Source organism: Vulpes lagopus, chromosome 2 (genome assembly GCF_018345385.1).
Source record: "Vulpes lagopus strain Blue_001 chromosome 2, ASM1834538v1, whole genome shotgun sequence".
NCBI lineage: Eukaryota > Metazoa > Chordata > Mammalia > Carnivora > Canidae > Vulpes > Vulpes lagopus.
In genome coordinates, this window is record NC_054825.1 from 37610940 (window position 1) to 37635708 (window position 24769).

General features: G+C 47.0%; 1 protein-coding gene and 1 pseudogene across 6 annotated transcripts; one reads left to right on the forward strand and one right to left on the reverse strand.

Annotated features, from left to right (window-relative positions):
• The window catches only part of LOC121485121, a 39769-nt pseudogene extending 33123 nt beyond the window's left edge, over nucleotides 1–6646 (reverse strand).
• An 8887-nt stretch (nucleotides 6647–15533) lies between these two features.
• FXYD4 (FXYD domain containing ion transport regulator 4) lies at nucleotides 15534–24498 on the forward strand. Of its 6 annotated transcripts, none has more exons than XM_041745160.1 (10): nucleotides 15534–16236; nucleotides 18446–18537; nucleotides 19696–20061; nucleotides 21464–21523; nucleotides 22499–22531; nucleotides 22896–22919; nucleotides 23563–23637; nucleotides 23736–23772; nucleotides 24092–24129; nucleotides 24327–24498. In XM_041745160.1, exons 4-10 carry the CDS (start codon nucleotides 21484–21486, stop codon nucleotides 24344–24346), a joined length of 267 nt encoding a protein of 88 aa, XP_041601094.1. In that variant the 5' UTR covers nucleotides 15534–16236; nucleotides 18446–18537; nucleotides 19696–20061; nucleotides 21464–21483; the 3' UTR covers nucleotides 24347–24498. The 6 variants fall into 6 exon arrangements, with proteins under 6 accessions (XP_041601094.1, XP_041601096.1, XP_041601095.1 ...); XM_041745162.1 differs by having other exon boundaries at nucleotides 15534–16046; nucleotides 16175–16236; nucleotides 18446–20061; XM_041745161.1 differs by lacking the exon at nucleotides 18446–18537.
• The last annotated feature ends 271 nt before the right edge of the window (nucleotides 24499–24769 follow it).

Genomic DNA, 24769 nt, shown 5'->3' on the forward strand with positions numbered 1-24769 from the left:
CTATATGATTCTATTCATATGAAAGTCCAGAATAGGGCAGCCCCAGTGGCTCAGCAGTTTAGTGCCGCCTTCAGCCCAGGGTGTGATCCTGGAGACCTGGGGTCGAGTCCCATGTCAGGCTCCCTGCATGGAGCCTGCTTTTCCCTCTGCCTGTGTCTCTGCGTCTCTCTGTGTGTATCTCTCATGAGTAAATAAAATATTAAAAAAAAAAAAGAAAAGAAAGTCCAGAATAGAAAAATAGACACAGAAAATAGATTAGTGGTTGTTTAGAGCTGAGAGGACAAGGGGTCAGGAATGTGACAGCTAAGGGGGCTCTGTCCATGAAGCGTCTGCCTTTGGCTCAGGTGGTGACCCTAAGGTTCTGGAATCAAGTCCCACTCCTGGGGGAGCCTGCTTCTCCCTCTCTCTGTCTCTCTCATGAATAAATAAATAAAAATTTTTAAAAATATATAAATAAAGGCTATGAGTTGAGCTTTTTTTATAACGGTATCTCATTTTTTAAAATTGATATATAGCTGACATAGTATGAGGTTTCTTTTTAGGTAATAGAAGTCTAAAATGCATTTGTGGTAATGGCTGCACATACCTGTGGATACACTAAAAACGGTCAGTTATATACTTTAAATGGGTGAACTGTAAGTTATGTGAATTATGTCTCAATAAAGCTGTTTTTTAAAAAGAAAAAATCTTATGTGTACACATACAACTAAAATGCATGACAGCAATAATGCAGAAAGGTACAAGGAGTTAACAGAGTTTAAATATTCTATAGGTCTAACAGTATTAGAATATTGAAGAAAGTGATCATTTGTATTAGACCATGTCTTGATTTCCAGTCCCCCAGAAGCTGACCCTAAAACAAGATTTCAGTACAAGCCATTTGGGAGTTGATCCCACAAAGAGGGTAGAGAAGCTAAGCAGAAGCAAGATAGACCCAAAGAAGATGCATTATAAAGTAAGTTATCACTGCAAACACTAGAACTCAATCCTGCTAGAGAACTCTGGGAGACTGCAGAAAGCATCCACCTCAAGTTGTCCCACAGAAGGGGATGTTTTTCCACCAGTTCACCCCAGTCATTAGTTGAGGGCTGTTCCTGGGCAGCAACAAATCCCAGGCCTTTCTGACCTGCTCTCTGAATGGGCAGAGCAGACTCTAAAGCTGGACAAAGACCAGAAAATCAATATGCAACTTACTGCAATAGACAGATGCAGGAGAAAAAAAGCATTTTTACAAAATTACAATGTCCATTTGTGATACATAAAACACCTGGAAGAAATAGAAAGAAGCATCCTCAATCTGTTTAAGAGAAAAATATGTATAGATATACCTTTTAATAAATGGTACTGGGCCAACTGGATTTCCACGTAGGGAAAAAAAAAATATATATATATATATATTATACATATATATATATACACATATATATACTTTGACTCCTACCTGACACCATACAATCATTTCCAGATGGAGTGTTGATCTCAATGCAAAGGTAAAAAAATAATAATAATAAAGCTTCAAAAGAAAAACAAAGGAGAACACCTTCATGACCTTAAAATAGGCAAAAATTTCCTAATAGCAAGTAAAAAGCATTGACCATAAAAGAAAAAATGGATAAATCGGATATTTTCAACTTAATAATTTCTCTTCAGAAGAAAATATTATTAAGAGAGTGAGAAGGTAAAATACTTGCATCCAGAATGTATCTAAAGAATCCCTACAAATCAAAGGGAAAGACATGATCTAACAGAAGAGAGACAGAAAACCCATAGTACCTGAGAGGTGATGCAAATGACTATGAAGCATATGAGGAGCAGCTCCATTTCATTAGTCATCAGGAAAATACAGATTAAAAGTACACCTACCGGGCTGCCTGGGTGGCTCAGTCAGTTAAGCATCCACCTTAGGCTCAGGTCATGATTCTGGTCTTGAGATCCAATCATGTCCTAGAGCCTGCATCGGGCTCCCCTCTTAGCAGCGAGTCTGCTTTGCCCTCTCCCTCTGCGCCTCCTCCTGCTCAGGCTCTCTCTCCCTCTCAAATAAATAAAATCTTTAAAATAAAAAATAAAATCACACATATCAAGGGCCACCTGGGTGGCTCAGTCAGTTAAGTGACTGACTCAAAATTTTGGCTCAGGTCATGATCTCATGGGTTATGAGGTGGGCTTGGCACCCAGCAGGGAATCTGCTTCAGATTCTCTCTCTGCCCTCCCCTCCATGATTGTGCTTTCTCTCTGCTTCTCTCTTAAATCTTAAAAAAACAAACAAAAAAAAACTGCACACATACCAAAAAGATTAACACAAAAACACTGGAAGACCCGCAGGGGTACAAGAGAACAGACAGGACTCCAGAGGAGAGGGAGTGCGAAATGGAACAATGCCTTGGAACCTGTTTGGTAGAATCTACGCAAAACCTCATGACTGGCATTTGTCAGAAATAGAACCAAGAAAAAAAAGTGGATGGAGGTTCATCAACAGCACTATTCTTAACTGGCAAAATCCAGAAACTGTCTACATGTTTCATTAGCAACAAAAGTGATAAACTGAAGAATAGACAACACAGCAATACCATAAAGTAATGAGAATAAAAAGGCCTTGACTGCAGAAAAGCTCATCAATGCCTAAAATAATACAGCCTGTTTGATTCAATTTATATGAAGTTCAAAGGCCAGAACAACAAATCTATGGGTTAGAAGATGGAAGAGTCGTTACTGGGGTGGAGTGGGAGAGGGCATGAGCGGCCTTCCAGGGCCTGGAACATTTTCTTGGGCTGCACAATGGATACCCAGGTGCACCCACTTTGTAGCGGTTCATCAAGCTCCACCCACCCTCAGCTGCACTCCTCTATGTGTATATTACACTTCAATAACAAGCATGAGGTTTTTTTTTTTAAGATTTTATTTTAAGTAATCTCTACACCCAAGGTGGGACTGGACCTCACAAACCCAAGATCAAGAGTCTCATTCTCTTCTGCTTGAGCCAGCCAGGTGACCCAATAACTAGTTTTTTTAAGTCATTATTTTTAAAGTCACAAGCTCATGAACAGGACTCTTAGTCTAGGGTCTCCCAAATGGGCACTTAGTCTGCTCATGCTGCTATAGTAAAAATACCACAGACTGGGTAGCTTATAAACAACAGAAATTTATAACTCACAGTGTTATAGGCTGGGAAGTCCCAGATCAAGGCACTGGAAGACTTGGTGTCTAGTGAGAGCTCGCTTCCTAGTTCAGAGACAGCTGTCTTTTCATTGTGTCCTCATACACTGGAAAGGGCAAGGAAGCTCTCTAGAATTTTTTTGTTGTTGTTTTTCTGGCCTGCTACAGCTGCCCCCTCCACCATGGCCTCTCTCTGGTGCCACCACCAAAACTGCTAGGCATGGGTGAAAGTCACTCACACAGCAGCCCAGCACAACCATCACTGCAATGCACCGGGCCACCTCCACAGCAACAGGGGGTCTCTTTTAAAAAGGTACAAATGGGGATCCTTGGGTGGCGCAGCGGTTTGGCGCCTGCCTTTGGCCCAGGGAATGATCCTGGAGACCCGGGATCGAATCCCACGTCGGGTTCCCGGTGCATGGAGCTTGCTTCTCCCTCTGCCTATGTCTCTGCCTCTCTCTCTGTGTGTGTGACTATCATAAATAAATAAAAAATAAATAAATAAAGATGTTATTCTTTAATAAATAAATAAATAAATAAATAATAAAAAGGTACAAATCGGGCACCTGGGTGGCTCAGTGGTTGAGCGTCTGCCTTTGGCTCAGGTCACGATCCCAGGGTCCTGGGATTGAGTCCTACATCGGGCTTCCTGCCGCAGGGAGCCTACTTCTCCCTCTGCCTATGTCTCTGCCTCTCTCTCTGTGTCTCAAATAAATACATGCATACATACATACATACATACATACAAATCCAAGGGCACCTGGGTGGCTCAGTTGGTGAAGTGTCCGCCTTCAGTTCAGGTCATGATCTCAGGGTCCTGGGATCAAGCCCCGCATCATCTGGCTCCCTGCTCAGGAGGGAGTCTGCTCCCTCTGCCACTCCCCCTGCTTGTGTTCTTTCTCTCTTCCAAATAAATAAATGAAACAAAACTTTAATAAATAAATATTTAGGGCAGCCCGGGTGGTTCAGCGGTTTAGGGCCTCCTTCAGCCCAGGGCGTGATCCTGGAGACTCGGGATCGAGTCCCATGTCAGGCTCCCTGTGTGGAGCCTGCTTCTCCCTCTGCCTGTGTCTCTGCCTCTCTCTTTCTCTGTCTCTCATGAATAAATAAACATCTTTAATAAATAAATAAGTAAATAAATAAGTAAAAATATAAAGGTACTAATCCCAATCATGGGGGCCCTACCCTCAATGACCTAATCACCTCCAGAAGGCTCCACTTCCTAATACAATCACCTTGGGAATTAGATTTTGGCAGTTGAATTTGGAGGGGGCAGAAACATCTATCTATTAAACCCTGGGTGTCGAATAATGCCGAATCCTAACTTGCAGGCCCCTTTTGCTGGTGAGAAAACCAAAGCCCACCATTCCTTCCCCCAGGCTGATTCTCTGAATCCCCAGGTGATTCTCTGACCACAAACTCTGGATCCAAACACCTACCAGGTCCTCCCAGAAAACGGTAGCTCAGAATGATGGAAAACAGCAGTCTGCTTAAAAAGGTCCTCATGAAGAGCACTGGCAAGGTGTGCACATGTCAGTGATATAAAGCATGTAGTACATAAGACATTCTGTAAAACTGAGGCGGAGGGGCAGCCCGGGTGGCCAAGCAGTTTAGTGCCGCCTTCAGCCCAGCATGTGATCCTGGAGACCTGGGATCGAGTCCCACGTGGGGCTCCCTGCATGGGGTCTGCTTGTGTCTCTGCCTCTCTGTGTCTCTCATGAATGAATAAATAAAATCTTAAAAAAAAAGAAAAAAACTTAGAATCTGATGTGCCAACTATGAAGGGTATTATACAACCATCTTCCTACAGAAGACTGTAGACTGTTTTAGTAATTATATGTAAATATGGAGAATGGTTAGACAAATATAGTGGCTACATAAATATTGAAAAAATGAAGAAAAAGTATACAATGGTGCTTAAACTGATTCCAGGTGGAAAAATGGTAAAACGTATAAAAATATACACATTTTTCTTTGTAGTTAGGTAAAGATAGGCATTTCCAGCTGTACAGTGGTTAAGAAATGTATAAATATAATGTTTACACAGAATTTTTTTGACATTTCTAAATAGATAAGATGTATTCAGTGATAAAAATACATATTCAGATCCTTCATGATTAGTTAAGTATACTTGTCAAGGCACCTGGACACTATATGAAGACAAATTTTTCCCACTAAAATCCTAGTAATGTCAAGCCAAAGATGGTCCTGCCCTAGTGCACCCAGGGGATCCCTGACCCGGGAGGGGGGCAGCACCAGTCAGCAGTGAACATGGATAGGAGCATGTGACCATAATGGTGCTCACTAGGCACTAAGTCTGTAGCAGGGCTCATGTCACATTACCTCCACTAGGTAGGTTATTCTATCAACCCCAGTTTAGAATAAAGGAACCTGGGCACCAACAAAGAACATCTGGCACAGTAGGAACCCCATAAACCTTTTAAATGTCATGAGAATTGGTGGGCTAGTCCTGACTTTTAAAGAAAACTTCAAATTTGAACAAACACTCCCAAATTGGGACATCTGAGTGGCTCTGGGGTTGAGCATCTACCTTTAGCTCAGGCGTGATTCCCAGGTCCTAGGATCTAGTCCCACATTGGGCTCCCTACAATGGAGCCTGCTTCTCCTTCTGCCTATGCCTCTGCGTCTCTTTCTGGGTCTCTCAGGAATGAATAAATAAAATCTTTAAAAAAAAAAAAATAAAACAAAACAAAAAGCCCCCAAATCCCAAACCTGGGAGTCCTCCTAACCTGGGAGGGTCTCGGCAAGGAAGTAACGCGGCAACAGTCCTCTACTGCCACCTTGTGGCTATGCGGGGTGGACTCGTCCCTGTCTCCCACAAATGAAAACTGCAGGGAAATCCCACACCTTTACTTGCCTGATTCAGAGGTCAAGCCCCAGGAAGGTCCCTGGGTGGATAAAATGATGAGGCAACCCCTCAGGGGTAGGCCTGGTGCCTACCTAGGGGCGAGTGGCTGGGCCTGGCCTGAAAGGTACCACAGAGACATCTGGAGTCACAGGAATGTCAGACAAGAACAAATGTAGCAAAGCTTTGAGAGACACCTGGACATAGCAAAGATACAGAAATAGAGAGGCAAACACCTCAGAGACCCAGAAGGATGAAAGAGATGGGGGTAAGGAAGGGAGCTTATTGCAGGGCATTCCCCGGATGGACTAGGATGCTGCCCTGTTGCAGTAGGTCCAGCTGTCCAGCTTCCCAGACCTTCACCCCAGCTCTCCTCTAGCCAGTGTTTGCCTATCCTCTTTCGTATACATGATGTGCATTTTCATATACATAAAAATGCCTACGGCACTTGCCTGGGAGAAAACAAAAATTACTGTGGGCTTTCTCCCAACTGGCTCTCTTACTGAGGCTGATAAACAGCTGTGAATTTGGAGGGCCCGTTAATCCTCCCTGGGTTTCAGTGAAGACTTCTGCCTGGCTGACAAAAAACAGGTCCTGTCCCAACCCACCTCCTCACCTGCACCGAGCACTCCACTCATTTACCACTTCACCAGCAGAACCAGGACTCCATCCGTGCCAGTGGCACCAGGCAGGCTCTGGGAGAACTGGGGGTGCAGTAACTGTGGAGGGATGGAGAGGGTAGATGGGAACTCACATGTTCCACCCACTATCCTCCTGCATTCCCTTCTTACACTCCCCACTGCCTGTCAGCCCCTGGCCACATTCAGTTTCTTCAAGCACCACCACCACCACTGCCACTGTCACTGGCCCTGAGGCCTAGATAATGGCACCTGACCTGGATTCTCATTCTGGTCTCACCACTTACCATCTGGCTCTCTGTGTTTCCACTTCCTTGACTATAAAACAGAATACTGATAGGGTCCACCTCACAGCGGTGTGGTGAGGAGTCAATGAGTTCATGTTGCAAAGTGTGATACTGAACAGTGTTAAGATGAGGGACCTTGGGGGACACCAGGGTGGCTCAGCCGTTGAGCCTTTGCCTTCGGCTCAGGTGGTTATCCCAGGTCCTGGGATTGAGTCCCACATCGGGCTCCACGCAGAGCCTGCTTCTCCCTCTGCCTGTGTCTCTGCCTCTCTCTGTGTGTGTCTCTCATGAATAAAAAAAATAAAATCTTTAAAAAAAAAAAAAAAAGACAAGGAAACTTGGAGTCACACTGGCCTGGGGAAATTCACTTAATCTCTCCAAACTTCAGTTTCTTGTCTGTAAAATGGGTACAGTGACTCTAAATTCGTCAGTTGTGAGTATCCAACTAAATGTCGTGAGAGACTCTAAAGGACCTGAGATGTGAGACCTGGCTCCGGTGGCTATCAAATGTCCCATCCCCTCAGCTGTGCCTCCTCATCCATCCACACAACCTAGCCCCCACCTCTTCCTCTTCATCCCTCTCCATAAAGTCTGGCCTGCCCAGCCTACTGGCTGCTAATCCTCAGAACATTCCCTCCATTCCTCATTGATCCCAGGCTGTCCGAACAACAGCTGCTGGTCCTCAGAATAATCCCTCTATTCCCATTTCAGAAACCAGCTGTACCATTTCCATGAAAAACCTGGAAGGCCTTCCTTAAATTAGCAGTCCCTTTGCTCCCTCATAGCTTCCTCCTGCCAAGCATCAACTATGCTTCACCTGTGCTCTGGTTGCTTTTCTTGCACAACATAAAGTACGATAGTCAAACAAGTTAGCACCAAGTCCTGTTTAACAGACCTGTTATTACTGGGGCAGGTGAAGCCTCTGAACACTCATGACCTCACTCTGTTCCTTGCTTTTTAGAGGCAACCCTATCTGAACTGTGCACTTACTTTTTATATTATCTATTCCAGTACTTTCATTCATAGTTTTACACTATACAGTCTTAATCTATATATAAATGGCATTCTTCTACAACTTTTTTTTCATTCCATACTCTGGTATTTACCCTAATCCATGACTAAATCACTCACTTCACCACCAAATAACCCAAGAAATGCCATAATTTTCTTTCTCCAGTCATTGGATATTAACACTGTTTCTGGGTTTCCTTCTATCAAAAACAGTCCTGATGGGAACATTTCTGAGCTACTAAAGCTACCAATGCTTAAGCCTGGGTTCCAACCCCCAACTTCACCCAAGCCAGGCCACTGCCCACAGTCAGATGACCCTCCACTACAGCTTCCCTTGCCCAGATCCCTGCCCATGTCCAGACCCCCTCCCCCACATCTCCCACAACCAGATGACCTCAAAGCTCTGTCCCCCTAATCCTAGGCCACTCCACAAGCTCTGGGATCCACCCTCATGTCTGTCAGCCCCACGTCTGGGCCCCTTCCCCAAAGCCACGGCAGGCTGGAACACAACTCCCCACCCCAGGGACTGACCCTCCTCCAACACCCAACTGCACCCACACTTGGGCCTCCTTCCACAACCAAACCCCCTCTCCTATGTCCCCCAGTGTCCCTACACCCACATTCAGGCCCCTCCCCCACACAAGCCCAGGTCCTCTTCTCCCAGGTCCCCAAGCCCCACCCCAAGTCTGCATCTCCCCAAGCTCTGGCCACAACCTTCTGGGCCTCTCCTACTCTGTGTTCCCACACCCCAGTCTCCTCCTCATGAGTGGCTTCTCCCCACCACACACACACACACACACACACATACACAGACCTTGTCTGCCCAGCCCCACCCCCTCGCTCCCCTCATCCACCTTTATCCTCCCCCCTCCATGCCCAGACCTCCCACACACACACTATCCAGGCTCCACAGAGACCCCTTCCTCCTTCTCCAAAACGCTCTAGGCCTGGCCCCATCCTTCCTTCCCACACATACTCCCAGGGCCTCTTCCAAGGCCTCTGGAGGTTTGGTGGCAGAAGTATATGGTGAAGACTGGTCAATGCACAGGAAAATGTGAAACATCCTGCCATCTGGCTGCTCATACATAAAAAACACTCCATAGAGGCTTTCCCAAATTTGACAGCACCCAAAACTTTTATAAGACATTAGCAATGATAAATTGTGAAGCTTTGAAAGCAAATTTTCTAAATTATCAGTAAAAATGTTTTTAGAAGAGTAGTTTAATCACTCTAGGGGCACCTTGATGGCTCAGTCTATTAAGGGTCTGCCTTCATCTGAAGTCATGATCTTAGGGTCCTGGGATCTAGCCCCCTGTCCGGCTAACCAGGGAGTTTGCTTCTCCCTCTCTCTCTCCTTCTACCCCTCCCCTGCTCGTGCACTCTCTCTCTCTCTCTCAAATAATAAATAAAAATCTTTGAAAGAAGAGTGTGGGTTAATCACTCTATAGAAGGCTCAGTTATCTTCCCTTCTTTCTCATAGAAATTATTCTAATTTTACATATTCTAACTTAAAATATTGAAAATCACTATCATATGAAGTAGTGGCTATGATTATGCAGTTAATATTACCAGTAAAGTTAATATTTTGACAGGCAATTAATTTTAAAATTTGTTATATTAAAATTTTTGTTGTCAGCTTTTTATAATTTGTGATTGCTTTGCTTTGTCATTATAAACAAATATAAGGGATCCCTGGGTGGCTCAGCGGTTTAGTGCCTGCCTTTGGCCCAGGGTGTGATCCTGGAGTCCCGGGATTGAGTCCCGCGTCAGGCTTCCTGCATGGAGCCTGCTTCTTCTCTCTCTGCCTGTGTCTCTGCCTCTCTCTCTCTCTGTGTCTCTCATGAATAAATAAATATTTTTTAAAATAAAAATTTAAAAAAATAAGCAAATATAAACCTTCAGGGCTGCCTGGCTGTTCAGTCTCTTTTTTTTTTTTTTTTTTTTTGGTTCAGTCTTTCGAGAGTATCACTCGCTCTCAGGGTCGTAGGTTTGAGCCCCACCTTGGGTATATAGATTACTTTAAAAATAATATATATCACACAAACATTATGCTCATAATTTTGCATTCTCTTCCTAGAGAGAACTTCTGGCATTGTGCGGCTTCAGCTTCCACTTTTGGGATCTGCCCATGGGGGTCTTCTGGGGCAGGTGTGCTTATTCTCTGAGTGACATACCTGGGGCATCACCGCTGGGCACCAGGTTCACACAATTTCAGTTTTCATAAGTAATGTTGTTTTTTAAGACAGGTGTACCCCTTTAAAAATGGAACTGAGATCTGTGTACCCCACTGTGCTCAGACCTAGAAGCCCAGAAGGTCTCAGTCCTTTGGAGGAAAGAGTAGAATATAGCAAACTCCACCCACCTCTAGCAGCAAAACTGGTTCTCCAAGGGCGTGTGGTGGAGGGAATGGCTTCAGCTCTCGCTGTGGAAAATCCCAATGTTGATCATTAGACGTTAATACATTAATATTTTACTAGTTTCTTAAGAACTTAAGGTAAGTATACACCAACCTACAAGGCATTTTAATTTTACATTACAGGAAAAAGTTAACACTGCTACTCAATTTTTACAATATGATTTATTTCCCATTGTTTACTAAACTTCAGTTTCTCAATAGTTCTTTTTAGTTTGGTAAACATTGCTTGGAGGAACTTGTTATTCTCTTTTGTAATCTGATTGGAGTAGAATGTAACACTAACTCCCTTTGTCCACTGGCAAAACTGCATAACAAATGACAGTAAAATGTTGCAGGGTTTTTAAATTAGCTAATGCAGTGGAGACAACAAAGACTTTGTCCAGCTTTGATTGTATTTGCATTCAGATTTCAAGCGGCCACAAATTCAATGCATTCTTTAACTTCACAGACAAGCTTCTGGAAACTACTGACATTCAGAGTCAACATTCTGTGCTATCACAAAACTAAAGTCAGCTCCAATGCAGAATCTTTCCAATCATAGTGCATTTGGTCTCTTGAACCACCATTTTTAGTCTTTTGATTTTCAACAGTGCCAGTAAAAACATTCTTTTATTCTATGACTGACAATAATTAATTTTCCTTGTAAGACACTTATTATAACTAACTTACATAAAAATATAGATTGTCTAAAAAAATAGCAGAGCAAATTTTTAAAGATCTTATTTATTGGCTTTATTAAATGATTCATGAATCTGGCAACATCCCATCTAGCAGATAGAAAGGAGCTCTGAGGCACTGTACAAAATGAAAGACTTTATAGGCAAAAGGGAGTGGGAACAAAGAAGTTATACTAGCAAAAGTGGATTGGCTGTGGTAAGGTCACTTTCCTTTAGGAGATGGCAGGGGTCTATCAGCCAGATTACCCCTTTAGTGATGATCAGGTAGTTCCTGATTGACTGGTTTAAGATTCCATTTTGGAAAAGGTCAAAACTGTAATTAAATTAAGTCTAAGTTTGGTGATGTGGGGCATAGCATGAGTGACTCCATTGAAGGGCCTGTTGTCTTGTTTTAACAAGATAAACAGACTTGATAGACATTTCTTGGAATCAGAGCCACTGGCTCTAGATTAAAAAACCCTTTTTGTAAATTATGCTCTAATCTAAAATCTGGGTATATGTTTGACTTCACTGGCTCAATTTAACCAGAAAAAAAAGAACAGCAAAGGGCAATTTGTGGCATACAAATATTTTAAACCTATGTTTCTTTTTTTTTTTTTAAGATTTTATTTTACAAAAAAAAAAAAAAAGATTTTATTTTACAGAGAGAGAGAGAGAAAGCACAAACAGGGGGAGAGGAAGGCAGAGAAAGAGGGAGAAGCAGGCTCTCCGTGGAGCAGGGACCCCAACACAGGACTTGATCCCAGGACCCTGGGATCATGACTGAGCCTAAGGCAGACTCACTGAGCCACCCAGGCACCCCTAAAACTATGTTTCTATCACTGACCAATTCTGACCTCCCAGTCTAAGAAAGCGATCTCTCTCCTCCATCATTCTCTAGGTCTCAGCTGCTTTATGTGTCTTCAGTGCACCTATCAATCAATACTTGAAATATTGTACCATCTATTTCTTTTTCCAACTCATTGTCCTCACCATGATGGAGCTTCGCATTGCCTGGTTCAGAATCCCCAGTTCCTGGAACTGGGGTGAGATTCAAAATGTGTGTTGAATTATTAAATAGATAACAGGTTAATTAGAATGAAAATACTTTGAAAAGTTGTAAAATCAAATTGTAACTTATTTTATCATTTCTTTTTCTTTCTTTTTTTTTAGTAAGTAAACTCTACTATGAAGATTTTCATGCTCTGGGATGCCTGGGTGGCTTAGCAGTTGAGCGTCTGCCTTTGGCTCAGGGTGTGATCCCATAATTCTGGGATCAAGTCCCACATTGGTGCGAGGAGCCCACTTCTCCCTCTGCCTATGTCCCTGCCTTCTCTGTGTCTCTCATGAATAAAATAAACTCTTCTTTAAAAAATTTTAAAAAGAGTCTCATGCTCTAACAACTGAGCCAGCCAGGAACCACTATAACTTATTTTAAAAAGCATGGCACACGTAGTACATATATAGTGATTGGCACTAGGGTGAAAATTTCACTAGGGTGAAAAATTTGACAATTGGCACCCTAGTGAAAATAAAAAGTACACTTACTGATTCAGAATATCTAGAGGTGCCCAGCTGGCTCAGCCTGTAGAATATTTGACTCTTGGTCTTGAGATTGACAGTTCAAGCGCCACATCGGGCTTGGAGTTTACTTTTAAAATAAATAAATAGGGGCACCTAAGGTGGCTCAGCAGTTGAGCATCTGCCTTCAGCTTGGGTCGTGATTTCAGGGTCCTGGGATCGAGTCTCACATGAGGCTCCCTGTGGGGAGTCTGCTACTCCCTATGCTTATGCCTCTGCCTCTCTCTGTGTGTCTCTTATGAATAAATAAAATCTTTAAAATATATAAATATAAATAAATAAATAAATAAATAAATAAATAAATAAATAAATAAATAAGAGTTTGGGGTGTCTAACTGCCTCAGTTGGTAGAGAATGCCAAAAAATAAAACTCTTGATTTCAGGGTTGTGAGTTCAAGCTGAACAGTAGGTATAGAAATTACTTAAAATTTTTGTTTTAGGGGATCCCTGGGTGGCTCAGTGGTTTGGTGCCTGCCTTCAGCCCAGGGTGTGATCCTGGAGTCACGGGATCGAGTCCCACATCGGGCTCCCTGCATGGAGCCTGCTTCTCCCTCTGCCTGTGTCTCTGCCTCTGTGTGTGTGTGTGTGTGTGTGTGTGTGTGTGTGTGTGTGTGTGTGTCTCATGAATAAATAAAATCTTAAAAAAATTTTTGGGAGGCAGCCCGGGTGGCTCAGCGGTTTAGCGCTGCCTTCGGCCCAGGGTGTGATCTTGGAGACCTGGGATCGAGTCCCACATTGGGCTCTCTAAATGGAGCCTGCTTCTCCCTCTGCCTGTGTCTCTGCCTCTCTCTCTCTCTCTCTGCTCTCATGAATGAATAAATAAAATCTTAAAAAATGATACCTTTAAAAAATAAAAATAAAAAATTTGTTTTAAATATCTTAATATTATCTGCATAAAGATCACACACACACCAAAGAGAAACATATATATTTTTTAAAGATGTATTTTATTTATTTGAGAGAGAGAGCATACATGGACAACCTGTTGGGGGGAGTGGCAGAGGGAGAGAATCTCAAGCTGACTCCCTGTTGAGCACAGAGCCCAAATCAGGGCTCAATCCCAGGACTCGTGAGATTGACCCATGAGACATGACCTGAGCAGAAAGAAACCAAGAGCTAGACACAGCCAACTCAGCTACCCAGGCACCCCAAGTTATACACGTTAAGTGGGGTAATTGCTTGATAGGTAAATCATTTCTCAACAGAGCTATTTTAAAATCATATTAAAAGTAAATCACATGCAGAGTTTAATGCGGAGAGTGGGGTTAAGAGCTAGCTCTGAGGCTGGATGGCCACTTCTAGCGATGTGGCCCTGAGCTTCACTTAACCATTCACTTCATTTCCTCATCTGAAATTGGATGATGAATCCTCTTGATAGGTTGTTGTGAGGATAACATGAGTTAACACATGTAAAGTGCTAGAAAGCAGCCTGCCAGGTTGCAAGCATTCCCTTAGGCTACTCTTGTGGACAAAGGTGCTGTCACCCAGGGGTGCTACTGCCCTTGAGGTCATAGCCTGAGGAGCAGACACATCAGTAGGGCATCTCCTTATACACTTAGTGGTGGTCTATCCACCAAGTGGATAAAGGGGTACCCTGAGATAGGGAACTCTGAAATATGTTGTGACAATGGGAAGATTTTTTTTTTTTTAAGGATTTTATTTATTTATTCATGAGAGCGAGGGAAAGGCAGAGACATAAGCAGGCTCCATGCAGGGAACCCGATGTGGGACTCCATCCTGGGACTCCAGGATCATGCTCTGAGCCTAAGGCAGATGCCCAACCACTGAGCAACCAGGCCTCCCAAGATTTTTTTTTTTTTTTTTTTTTTAAGATTTTATTTGAGAGACAGCAGGAAGGTGGGGCAGGAGAGAGAGAAGCAGGTTCCTGGCTGAGCAGGGAGTCCGACAGGGGGCTCCAGGGGGCTCCGATCCTAGGACTCCGGGATCATGACCTGACCCGCAGGCAGACACTTAACTGAGAGACCCAGGCGCCGCTTAGGCTCTACACCCAAAGTGGAGCTCGAACTCACAACTCCAGTATCAAGAGTCATATGTTCTACCGACTTAGCCAGCCAGGCACTTGGGAAGGTAGTTAGTTTAGTTATTGGTAACTTGCTGAGCGTCAGGTACCCCTAGGAAGTGAAGAGGAGGTGCGTCCATGAGACCCTCTGGCTACAAGATGGAGGGCTTGAGAAATCCGGTGGACGAGACACCTAGAGTAGTTGGACAAGGGTGCCAGGGCGCTTGTGGGTGGGAGGGAAGCATTACTGACTAACAGAAGCAGAATGACAGTCACTGAGAAGTGACGCCGCCCGGCCTCCGTTCGGTGAACCGTCTCCGCCTCTCCCCTTTCACACGGGTCTGCAGCCTCCTATCTCGCCTTGTCGAGCCCTCCCCGAGCCCGAGTCCCTGCCGGCTTCCTGGCCTCCTCCTGGCCTCACTCCCGGCAGCTCGCCGCCTCCCGCCCGTCCCTCAGGCCGCCCCGCTCCGGTCTTCCTCCTTCCGGGCCTGCTCTGGACTCAGCAACTGGGCAGTCGCTTCAACCTTAGCTACTCTTCACAGCCTCTAGGGTCCCAGGTGCCGAAGACCGCGACTTCCGGAAGACCGTGACAATCACGCGGGCACGAACGTACCAACAGACGGACAAGGACCGGCAAGATTTAAACCGAGTCGCGGCCCTTCCGCGGCGACGAGACGGCCGAGCGGCTGCGCGTGCGCAAGAGGACGGGGCTGGCCGAGCGCGCCGTTGAACCGGAGCAGCCAATCCACGCGAGGACGGACGACAGAAGAGCCCCGCCCCCGCCCCCTGGGCCGTCGCCTCACAGGCGGCTTCACCCGCGGCCCCGCCTCGGCAGCGGTCTCTTAGCGCTGACTGGCCGGGAGCCACACGACCCTATTTCAATTGGCTGCCGTTCGGTCCTCTGCGCGAAGGGGGAGGCTGGTAATGGAGGGCCTCCTGGCCTGGGCCTCCGAGAGGTCGGGGAGTAGCTTCTGGAGGCCGGGGGCCGCCAAAGATACCCGGCGTCGGCAGTGAGAGCCCGGCTCCCACTACAGTGCTGAGGGGAGTGGCTGCCGCGGAGGCCCCTATCCCCCTTCGTGGGACCCCCGCCCCCGCTTCGTGCCCGTATCCCCTCTTCCGGATGGCCCTTGGGATCCGCAGCGAAGGGCCCCTCCTGCTGCCTTCCTGAGGCCGAGAGTCGGCCAAGGCCTAGAAGAGCCCTCAGAGGGCCGCCCTCGCACCCTGTCGTACAGCCGCTAACCGCCTGCACAGGCTGCATCTCTTCCTGTCCAACCTTCACCCCCCAACCCCATCCTCAAAGGGAGTGAGCCCCAGATCTGGGGGCCCAGACTGGCCCTCAGTACACATGGGGGGACCTGCCAGAATGCAGAAAGGCAGAAAGAAGAGCAGCGAGACCCCTGAGAGAGGCGGCCCGGGAGGTGGGTCCGGGTGGGATCTCAGTATGTACTTCTCATAGGGATGAAACATCGGAGACACCTGGGGAAAGCCTCAGAGGAGAGAGATAACCTCTCCCCTCACGAACGGGGTCTTCTCCCCCCTCTACCAGACCCCCTCAAAACAGACAATCCCAGCCTTCTGCTGATACTGATATTCAGTCCATCTTGGAAGGTAAGAAAAAAAAAATATGCTCCCACTACGTGCCAGGCAAGATGCTAGTCACTTCTCTTTTATTTCTGGTCGATCTTAGAAATAATTCCTGTTTTAGTGCCTTTCCTCAGGGAAGTTAATGGCTTTGAGGATGCATCTCTGTTTTCCACAGAGCAATAGTTGGTGCTTGCAGAAGAGGGAAGATCACAGTTTGGGAGTGTGAGGAGGTGGGGCAGTGATTGACGTGAGCAGAGGCAGGATCCTGAGAGTCAGCGCTGATTTTCAGGCCGCCACTCTTGGCAACAGACTTCCCTCCTTCTACACGAGGTCCTTTGTATACTTTGCAACACTGACTCCAGAAGGGGAAGAAGGACTTTAGAACTGGATCTTGCAGTTTTCTCTCTCTCAACTCTTAATACCTCCCAGCTGTCATCTGCACCCACCCTTCTAAGTCTGGCTCTCCATCACCCACTCTTCCCAGCCTTCCATCACCCCAAGGTTTGATTTCCCTGTAAGCCTCAGTGCCTCTTACCCAGCTCTTCCATTTGGTAGATAAGAAATCAGACCCAAATAGATGGCTCCAGAGATTCTGATGAGGAATGCATGTCCAAGAAGCAGGGCTATGACCAGCCCTACTTGAAACTGATTTCCTGAAAACAGTTCGCTGCCAGGCCAGCCTCTCAGGTATTATACTTTGAGAGAGCGGTTGTTCATCCTAAACACTGCTAATGAATGAACGGACAATTTAGTGAACACTTCTTAATATGCAAAACTTCTAAAGGTTTCAACACCCACTTTCATGACCATTTATAACTACTGGTTTTATTTTTTAAGATTTTATTGATCTATTCATGAGAGAGTGAGAGAGACACAGACACATAGGCAGAGGGAGAAGCAGGCTCTCCCGCAAGGAGCCCAATGTGGGACTCCATCCCAGACCCCTGGATCATGTCCTGAGCCAAAGGTAGACGCTCAACCTCTGAGCCACCCAGGTGTCCCAATAAGTACTGCTCTTAATATCTAAGAAGATAAATTCATTAACCTGGGAACTGACTTTGCACCACTTCCAGTGTAGAAGGCATTGCTGCCTGCCACTGAGGGAATGTCCAGCCTTTGAGGCCCCCCAGAGGGGCAGATGCACTACTCAGCCATGGTGCGCCTACACCTACAGCCAGTTTTGGCAAAATGAAGAAACGAGGTAGTGACTTACCGTTGTGCTTGCAGAAGTCACACACAGGTAGCTGGGCTCCCTCTCCCTGATTTTGCCTCTGGCTCAACCTATCCCCCTACCTTGGACCACCAGACTCAGGTGAAGTTTTCTTTCTACCTGTCTTTTTCTTTTTTCTTTTTTTTTTTTTAAAGATTTTGTTTATTTATCTATTTATTTGATGGGGCACCTCGATGGCTCAGTCAGTTAAGCGTCTGCCTTTGGCTCAGGTCATGATCCTGGGGTCCTGGGATCAAGCCCCCCATTGTGCTCCCTGCTCAGCAGGGAGTCTGCTTCTCCCTCTCCCCCTGCTCATGCTCAATCTCTCATTCACTCTTTCTCTCAAATAAATAAAATCTTTATTTTTAAAAAATTATATATATTTATTTGAGAGAGAGCGCAAGTGGAGTGAGGGGCAGAGGGAGAGGGAGAAGAAGACTCCCCGCTGAGCTGGAAGCCCAATGCAGGGCTCAATCCCAGGGCCCTGGGATCATGACCTGAGTTGAAGGTCCAACCAGCTGAGCCACCCAGTTGCCCCTTCTTTCTACCTATCTGTTAAAGATGATGCTATCTCATGGTGCCAGGGCTAGGAGTGGAGGATCCCTGAAGAGGGCAGAAGCTACAGGGCAGAGCAAAGACACTAGGGCCTTCTGGAGAAGTGGACCTAAGGTCCTTTTTATACTTCCTTTCTCTTTTCTGGAATGTGCTTTCTCCATGGGGGGCTCTCTACCAATGACCCCCTTTCTCTTATATTGCACAGATTTCTTTGTGTGTATATCAGGGCCATTCCCAGCTACAGTTACAGGGAACTGAGCAGCATAATCAGATGTTACAATCACCACAAACCTTCAGAGTAGGCTCGGTCATGGTTCCTACTTTATGGATGAATAATTAGGCAGAAAGGCTGAATTAGTTGCTTGGGTGCACATAGCAAGTAACTAACAGAGCCTGGATTTGACTTCAAAGTATATGCAATTAATGGTTCTTCTGGATCTCAAGGTTAACAAACTTCCCTCACACCAGGTCTGGGAGGCACTCATTCCACAAATACATATTGAGGGCTGACCACAGAGCAGCTCCATGCTCCTGCAGAACCTACACCAGAAACCTCAGAGGTCAGTCCTATCATTATTCCATTTTAGAGGAGAAGGAACGGATGCTCCGGATGATGAAGGAGCTACCTGAGCTTACCCAGTGAGCAAATGGCAGGCTGTGCTTCAACTCTAGCTCTTCCTGGCCCCAGAGCCCCTGGGTTTGAACTCCACAGAAACTGAATCCTTTTTTTTTTTTTTTAAATTTATTTATTCATGAGCGACACAGAGAAAGGCAGACACAGGCAGAGGGAGAAGCAGGCTCCCCGCAGGGAGCCCTATGTGGGGGACTCAATCCCAGGACCCTAGGATCACACCCTGAGCCAAAGGGAGACAGACGCTCAAACACTGAACCATCCAGGCATCCCAGAAACTGAATCTTGAAGGCAGGGAGCACCATGGAAGGTTTTTATGAGAAGGTGAACATATTCACACTAGGAATATCCTCCCCCTTCCTACTCACCCTTTCTCCTCACCCTGCCTTTCAGGGCTTTGTTTTCCCTCCCTGATCCCCAGCAATGGGAGCGTCTGGTGGCTTCCTGTCTTCATTGACTCAACAATTCAATTAAAATCTATTTATTGGTGTCCAGGAATAAAGAGAGGCCTTTGGGAATAAGAGAGGCAACAGTCCTGCCTTCAGCTGATCACCATCCAGTGGCAAAAGCAGTGAACACAGGAATTGGGGAAGAAGGAGAGGCCTGGAGTCATCCAGACCCAGGGGCACAGGCTAAAAGCATGTGGTGGAGGGAGGAATGAAAGGGGAGTTTGGCCAGAAGCACATAAGGCAGATATGGCGGTCCACAGAGGGAAGCAGCCCATTATTTAGCCTGGAGTTGCAGTCCTCCTCCTGGCACTACCCCTTCCCTGACACTCTGTGGAGCAGGCAGGAAACCAGGGTCTGGGCCAGGGTGGTTTCTAATCCCAGCCATCAGTTTCCCTAGGCTAAGTGGGTGTCTGGGACTCGTCAGAGGGTGGGCAGTCCTGAAGGGTGCCATCAGCCCCAGCCCTCCCCCTCAATAAACACCCAGTCCAAGGAAAAACAATGGGACCACTGAGCAAATGGAGCCTCAGCACCAGTCCCTGACTCCTAATCAACTCAGCTGTCCCCAGGATACCCCACACACAAGTCCTGGAACCCCCACTGCTGGCACAATAACCCAGAAACATCCTGTCCCCTTCCAGCACCCCTCTGGACTCCTCTTTTAGGATCTAGGTGAGCTGAAGAAGCTGAAAGTCCATCTTCTCTAGAGAAATGTCTGAGGCCCAGCCCGGCCCTCTCCCACCACCTCTCCCACCACCTCTGATGGCCCTGGGGCCTCCAGGAGCTCAGCTCAGCACTGGGTGTGGTAGGGCAAGCTGTCTCAAGAGCACAGTGTGGGGGAGGAGGCGGGGAGAGAAGGAGCTACAGGAATCTTAAGGAATCTGACCAGTTCCCTCCTGTCTGCCCGTATTGTTGCCCTGGGCGGAGCTGCTGGGTTTAAAGAGCTGGAACCCACCTGAGTTGAATCCAGCCCCAGCAGCCTTTCCAGATCTGCGCTCTGCTCTCAGGTAAGTGTCTTCTAGGACTTCAGGGCTGCTAAGCAGAAGGGTGACAGAAGAAGAGTGAGGATGGAGGGGTACCAGTCTGAGGAAGAGGTGGTGGGTGCCCAGGTATTCTCAGTAACAGGATGCATGTTTGAGGTGTTTGACGGTTGGAAGCCACTTGCTCTGTGACCACTATCATATAGACAGTGGGTTAGGGGCGGGAGGAAACAGGAACCAGTCTTTGGCTAAAGAATACGTGGAGTTGCAACCCCCATGACTCAGGAATCCTAGGGTGGTGAGAGGGGATGAGTCTAAAGGAGGCCAGCTTCGGAGACTGCTAAAAGCCGATAAACTCTCACATTCAGAAGCTGCGTATTACTAGTCCCATCTAGGGCAAAAGGACCCATGTATGTATGTAATTATCTACCTATCAAATTTGCCTTATTAAGTCATTCATGAATCAGCATCCCATTTAGCCAATAGAGGGCTATGTATTTATTGTAACACATTTCATTACTTAGTATGTGCCTGGCATTATACTTAGGCTTCACATAGAGTAATTCATTTAATTCAATCATAACCTTATGCAGTTGCTATTAATTTTCCTTGTTTTACAGGACACTGAAGCACCGAGAGGTTAAGTAACCCACTGAGTCACACAGCTGTTAGGTGGTTTTGAGGGGATTAGAGTTCCAGCCCGTTGGGCCCAGTAGATAATAGGGGCTTTAGTTTGCAACAGCTGATAATCCCTAAATTTGCCCGTAGCGAACAATATGCAGAGAGCTGGAAGGGGTCTTATCTCAAGGAAGCAGCCACTAGAAACTCGTGGGATAGTTCCCACCCCAAGGAAAAAGAAAGAAGCAATGTTCCTTCCAACCACCAGGCAGTTTCCTGCTATGGAATTTGGGGCTGCCCTGGAGTAGGATCCCTGGCTGGGGCTGGGATGGGAGGCTCTCACATGCTCCCGCTACCACCTTTCCCCTGCTAAGCTGCTGGTTACTCTGCTGCACAGCCCTGGATACCCTGGCCCTTTGCAGAGACTATCTTGGAATTCATCCTGATACTGCCCGGGGCCCAGACCTTTGGGAACAATAGCTCAGGGTACCTTAGCCTTTTGACTGGGGGTTAGGAACCAAAGGCTGAATTAGAACAGTACCCCTGCTCCTCTGACCTAGGGTCAAACATCTGATTAAAGACTTTAACAAATCACTTACTATGTGCAAGCAAGGTTCTAAGTACTTAACTAGTATTAACTCCACTAGGCGTTTACTATTACCATCTCTAGATAAGGAAACAGAAATTAGTAACTTTCCCAAGACCACCTCATAAACCAAGTGCACCCTCAGGATCTGTGCCCTGGCTCTTTGCCCCAGAACCTGGGGCAGATCCCAGTTGTCTGATCCCAACCTGCCCTCCTCCCCTGCAGCTCCCCTCTGCAGCCGTACCATGAAGAGAATGACCCAGGGCCTGCTCCTCACACTGGCAGGTGAGTCCTCCCAGAATGAACCTCCTGCCACTCCCCCTCTCAACCAAGGCAGTGAAAACGAGGGCAGCATTTCCCATAGGGGGTCTGATGTCGAAAAAATGGATTTTCATCTAAACTGTCAATTTAGGGCAGCCCCCGTGGCGCAGCGGTTTAGCGCCGCCTGCAGCCTGGGGTGTGATCCTGGAGACCCAGGATCGAGTCCCACATCGGGCTTCCTGCATGGAGCCTGCTTCTCCCTCTGCCTGTGTCTCTGCCTCTCTTCGCTCTCGCTGAATGAATAATAAATAATAAATCTTTAAAAATAAAATAAACTGTCAATTTAAAGAGTGACACTAAGGAAATAATAGTGTAGGGAGGAAATGGGTATTGCAAAAGTTGTCCTGAATAATTGAACTTTGGAAAACAGTAACCATCTGTTGACATAAAGAGAGAAGCATTCCATGGGGATCCCTGGGTGGCGCAGCGGTTTGGCGCCTGCCTTTGGCCCGGGGCGCGATCCTGGAGACCCGGGATCGAATCCCACATCGGGCTCCCGGTGCATGGAGCCTGCTTCTCCCTCCGCCTGTGTCTCTGCCTCTCTCTCTCTCTCTGTGACTATCATAAATAAATAAAAAATTAAAAAAAAAAAAAAAAGAGAGAGAAGCATTCCCTATTCCCTGATAGGGCAGTAGCCAGGGTCTGTGTAGGAAGCTTCTCAGAAGAGGGTAAAAAGATACCAATATACCATCCCATTTCAATGCAAGGAAGAATAGCTGGAAGCCCGAGAAATGGTGGGAAGATTGATTGGGGGTTGGCAGGGGGGCACAAAGGCTATGGTGAGAGGCAAAATTCCAGGGCTATTTCGGGCTGGGGAAGGTGTGAGGGTCCCCGGTCCCCCACCCAGGAGCCTGCTCTGGGCTGAGGACATGCCTGCTAATTCATTTTGAAACCAGTGTCCTGAATGAATACCCATTTCCCTCTGCTTCTCCCACCCAGGCCTGCCTGCCTTGGAAGCCAATGACTTGGTTGGTGAGTAGGACTCCAAACTGCCCTGCTCCTGCTACCCCACATTTTCCTTTTAAGACCCCACATCCGGGGATCCCTGGGTGGCGCAGCGGTTTGGCGCCTGCCTTTGGCCCAGGGCGCGATCCTGGAGACCCGGGATCGAATCCCACGTCAGGCTCCTGGTGCATGGAGCCTGCTTCTCCCTCTGCCTGTGTCTCTGCCTCTCTCTCTCTCTCTCTCTCTCTCTCTCTCTCTCTCTGTGTGTGTGTGTGTGTGTGACTATCATAAATAAATAAAATTTTAAAAAAATTATAAAAAAAAAAGACCCCACATCCTGCCTCCTGGTTCTGGTCTTTATTTTTTTTATTTTCCTCCCCTTTTCCTGCAGATAAAGACAGTCCCTTCTACTATGGTAAGAGCTGATACCCCCATCCCCCACTCCTACCTTTGTCTTTCCTGGACCTCTTGGCTAGAGCTTGGTGAGGGCTGGGACTGGGGATTACAGAGTCAGCATGGACTATGACAAGAGAGAGAGGCCAACATGCAACATGGTCTTTGGGAGAGCTTCATTCCAAAAGGAGGGAAGGTACCCATGAGACATTTAGGAAAATTTCTGGGGAAGGGGCTGGAGGCTGTTGGGCCCCCAGGATATTATCTCCCCTAACATTCCTTCAGTTCTCTAACTTGCCAGAGCCCAGCACCGGCTACTTGTCGCCCTGCAGCCCCAGCAGCTTTCCTCTTCTTCTGCCTGCCACCATCCTCCACGGACCTTGCACACCCTTCCTCTTCCCCTAGCCTCCTTGCAAATGCGACCTTTCAGAAAAGCCTGCCTTGATCAAAAAGCCTTTCAACTCCCTTCTTTATTCTGTGCTTTCCTGCTTATCTTTTCTTCATAGTGCTGTTCACAGCATTTAGTATACGGTGTTTCTGTTTACTGGCCTTTCTTGTTGCCTGAAATGTAAGCACATCTTCACAAGTAGATGATCACTAATATCTTTTGAATGAATGAGGGGGTTGGAGCCAGGCTGGTGCCAGCTCACTCTCTGCTCCCCCAGACTGGGAAAGCCTGCAGCTGGGCGGGATGATTTTTGGAGGGCTCCTGTGCATCGCTGGAATCTTGATAGCCCTGAGTGAGTGGTGGGGCTGGTAGGGTGGTGGGCACAAGGGGAGGGGTGTGATGGCCCAAGCTCCCCAGGTTCTCCACACTGACAATCTCTTCCTCTCACAGGTGGAAAATGCAAATGCAAATACAATCAGAAGCACAGGTGAGATGGGGTAAGGGTGGGGAGCCCGGAAATTGTATGCCCCTGGAGCTGAGCACACCTATGTGGGGTAAAGTCCGGCAATTTAGCTAACGAGGACAGCCTCTTGGCTACTCCCTGGGCTTGCCGTGGGATTTGTTATTCACAGATAATCAACCCTGAAGTGCTCCACATCAGGGAAAGCTAGAACCCTTAGTATTGTTTAAGGTGACAATGGAAGAATAGCAAGTACGTGTGCCCCCTGGGAGGGAACACCAGGCGTCATCTTGGGGGATAAGGACAGAAGGGCTGGGGATGCTAATTTGATATGTTCCTTTCTCAGCCCCTTACCTGAGAAAGCCACTCCACTCATCACTCCAGGTGAGACGGGCTTCTTTGGCCTCTTTAAGAGACTTCCAGGCACTCAGGCAGGATGGCCGTAGTATTCAAGCCTTACTAAATACCATGCATAAGGCTGTCCTGAGCCAGCCCAGCCTTGGGGTTTCGGGAGGCTGAGGGGGTTGGTTGTCTTTGTAGTGACCATGTCTGTGAGGACCTGACCCCCATTCTCTCCTCAGGCTCTGCCAGTACCTGCTGAGCACAGGCACTCCTGGTACCATCTCCCATGCTGTTCCCTCCCTACTTGGCGCCCTTAGCCTCCATAATGGCCTTTCACTCCAAGAAAGGCTCCCTTCTGATCAGGAGGCTGTCCAAAGCTTATTTCTCTATTAAACTGTCTCATCTCCCCCCTCCAGTGGTCTTGTGACTTTCTGTGGGGCTGGTCAGGGCTGGGCAGGCTGGGCAGGGACTCTGACATCTTGCTCAGGAATGCCCTGGCCCCTCAGTGGCTAGTGGGGAGGGGTTCCTGTGAATTGCTAATGCTTCTTGTGGCCACATGTCTGTCCTGAGGCCCACTCCCAGCATGCCCCCCACTTTGAAAACTTCTGGATAATTGATCTTCTGCAATTGTCTCATCCATGCACCGTGCAGGATACCTCAATGTTATATCAAAGGGCCTTAC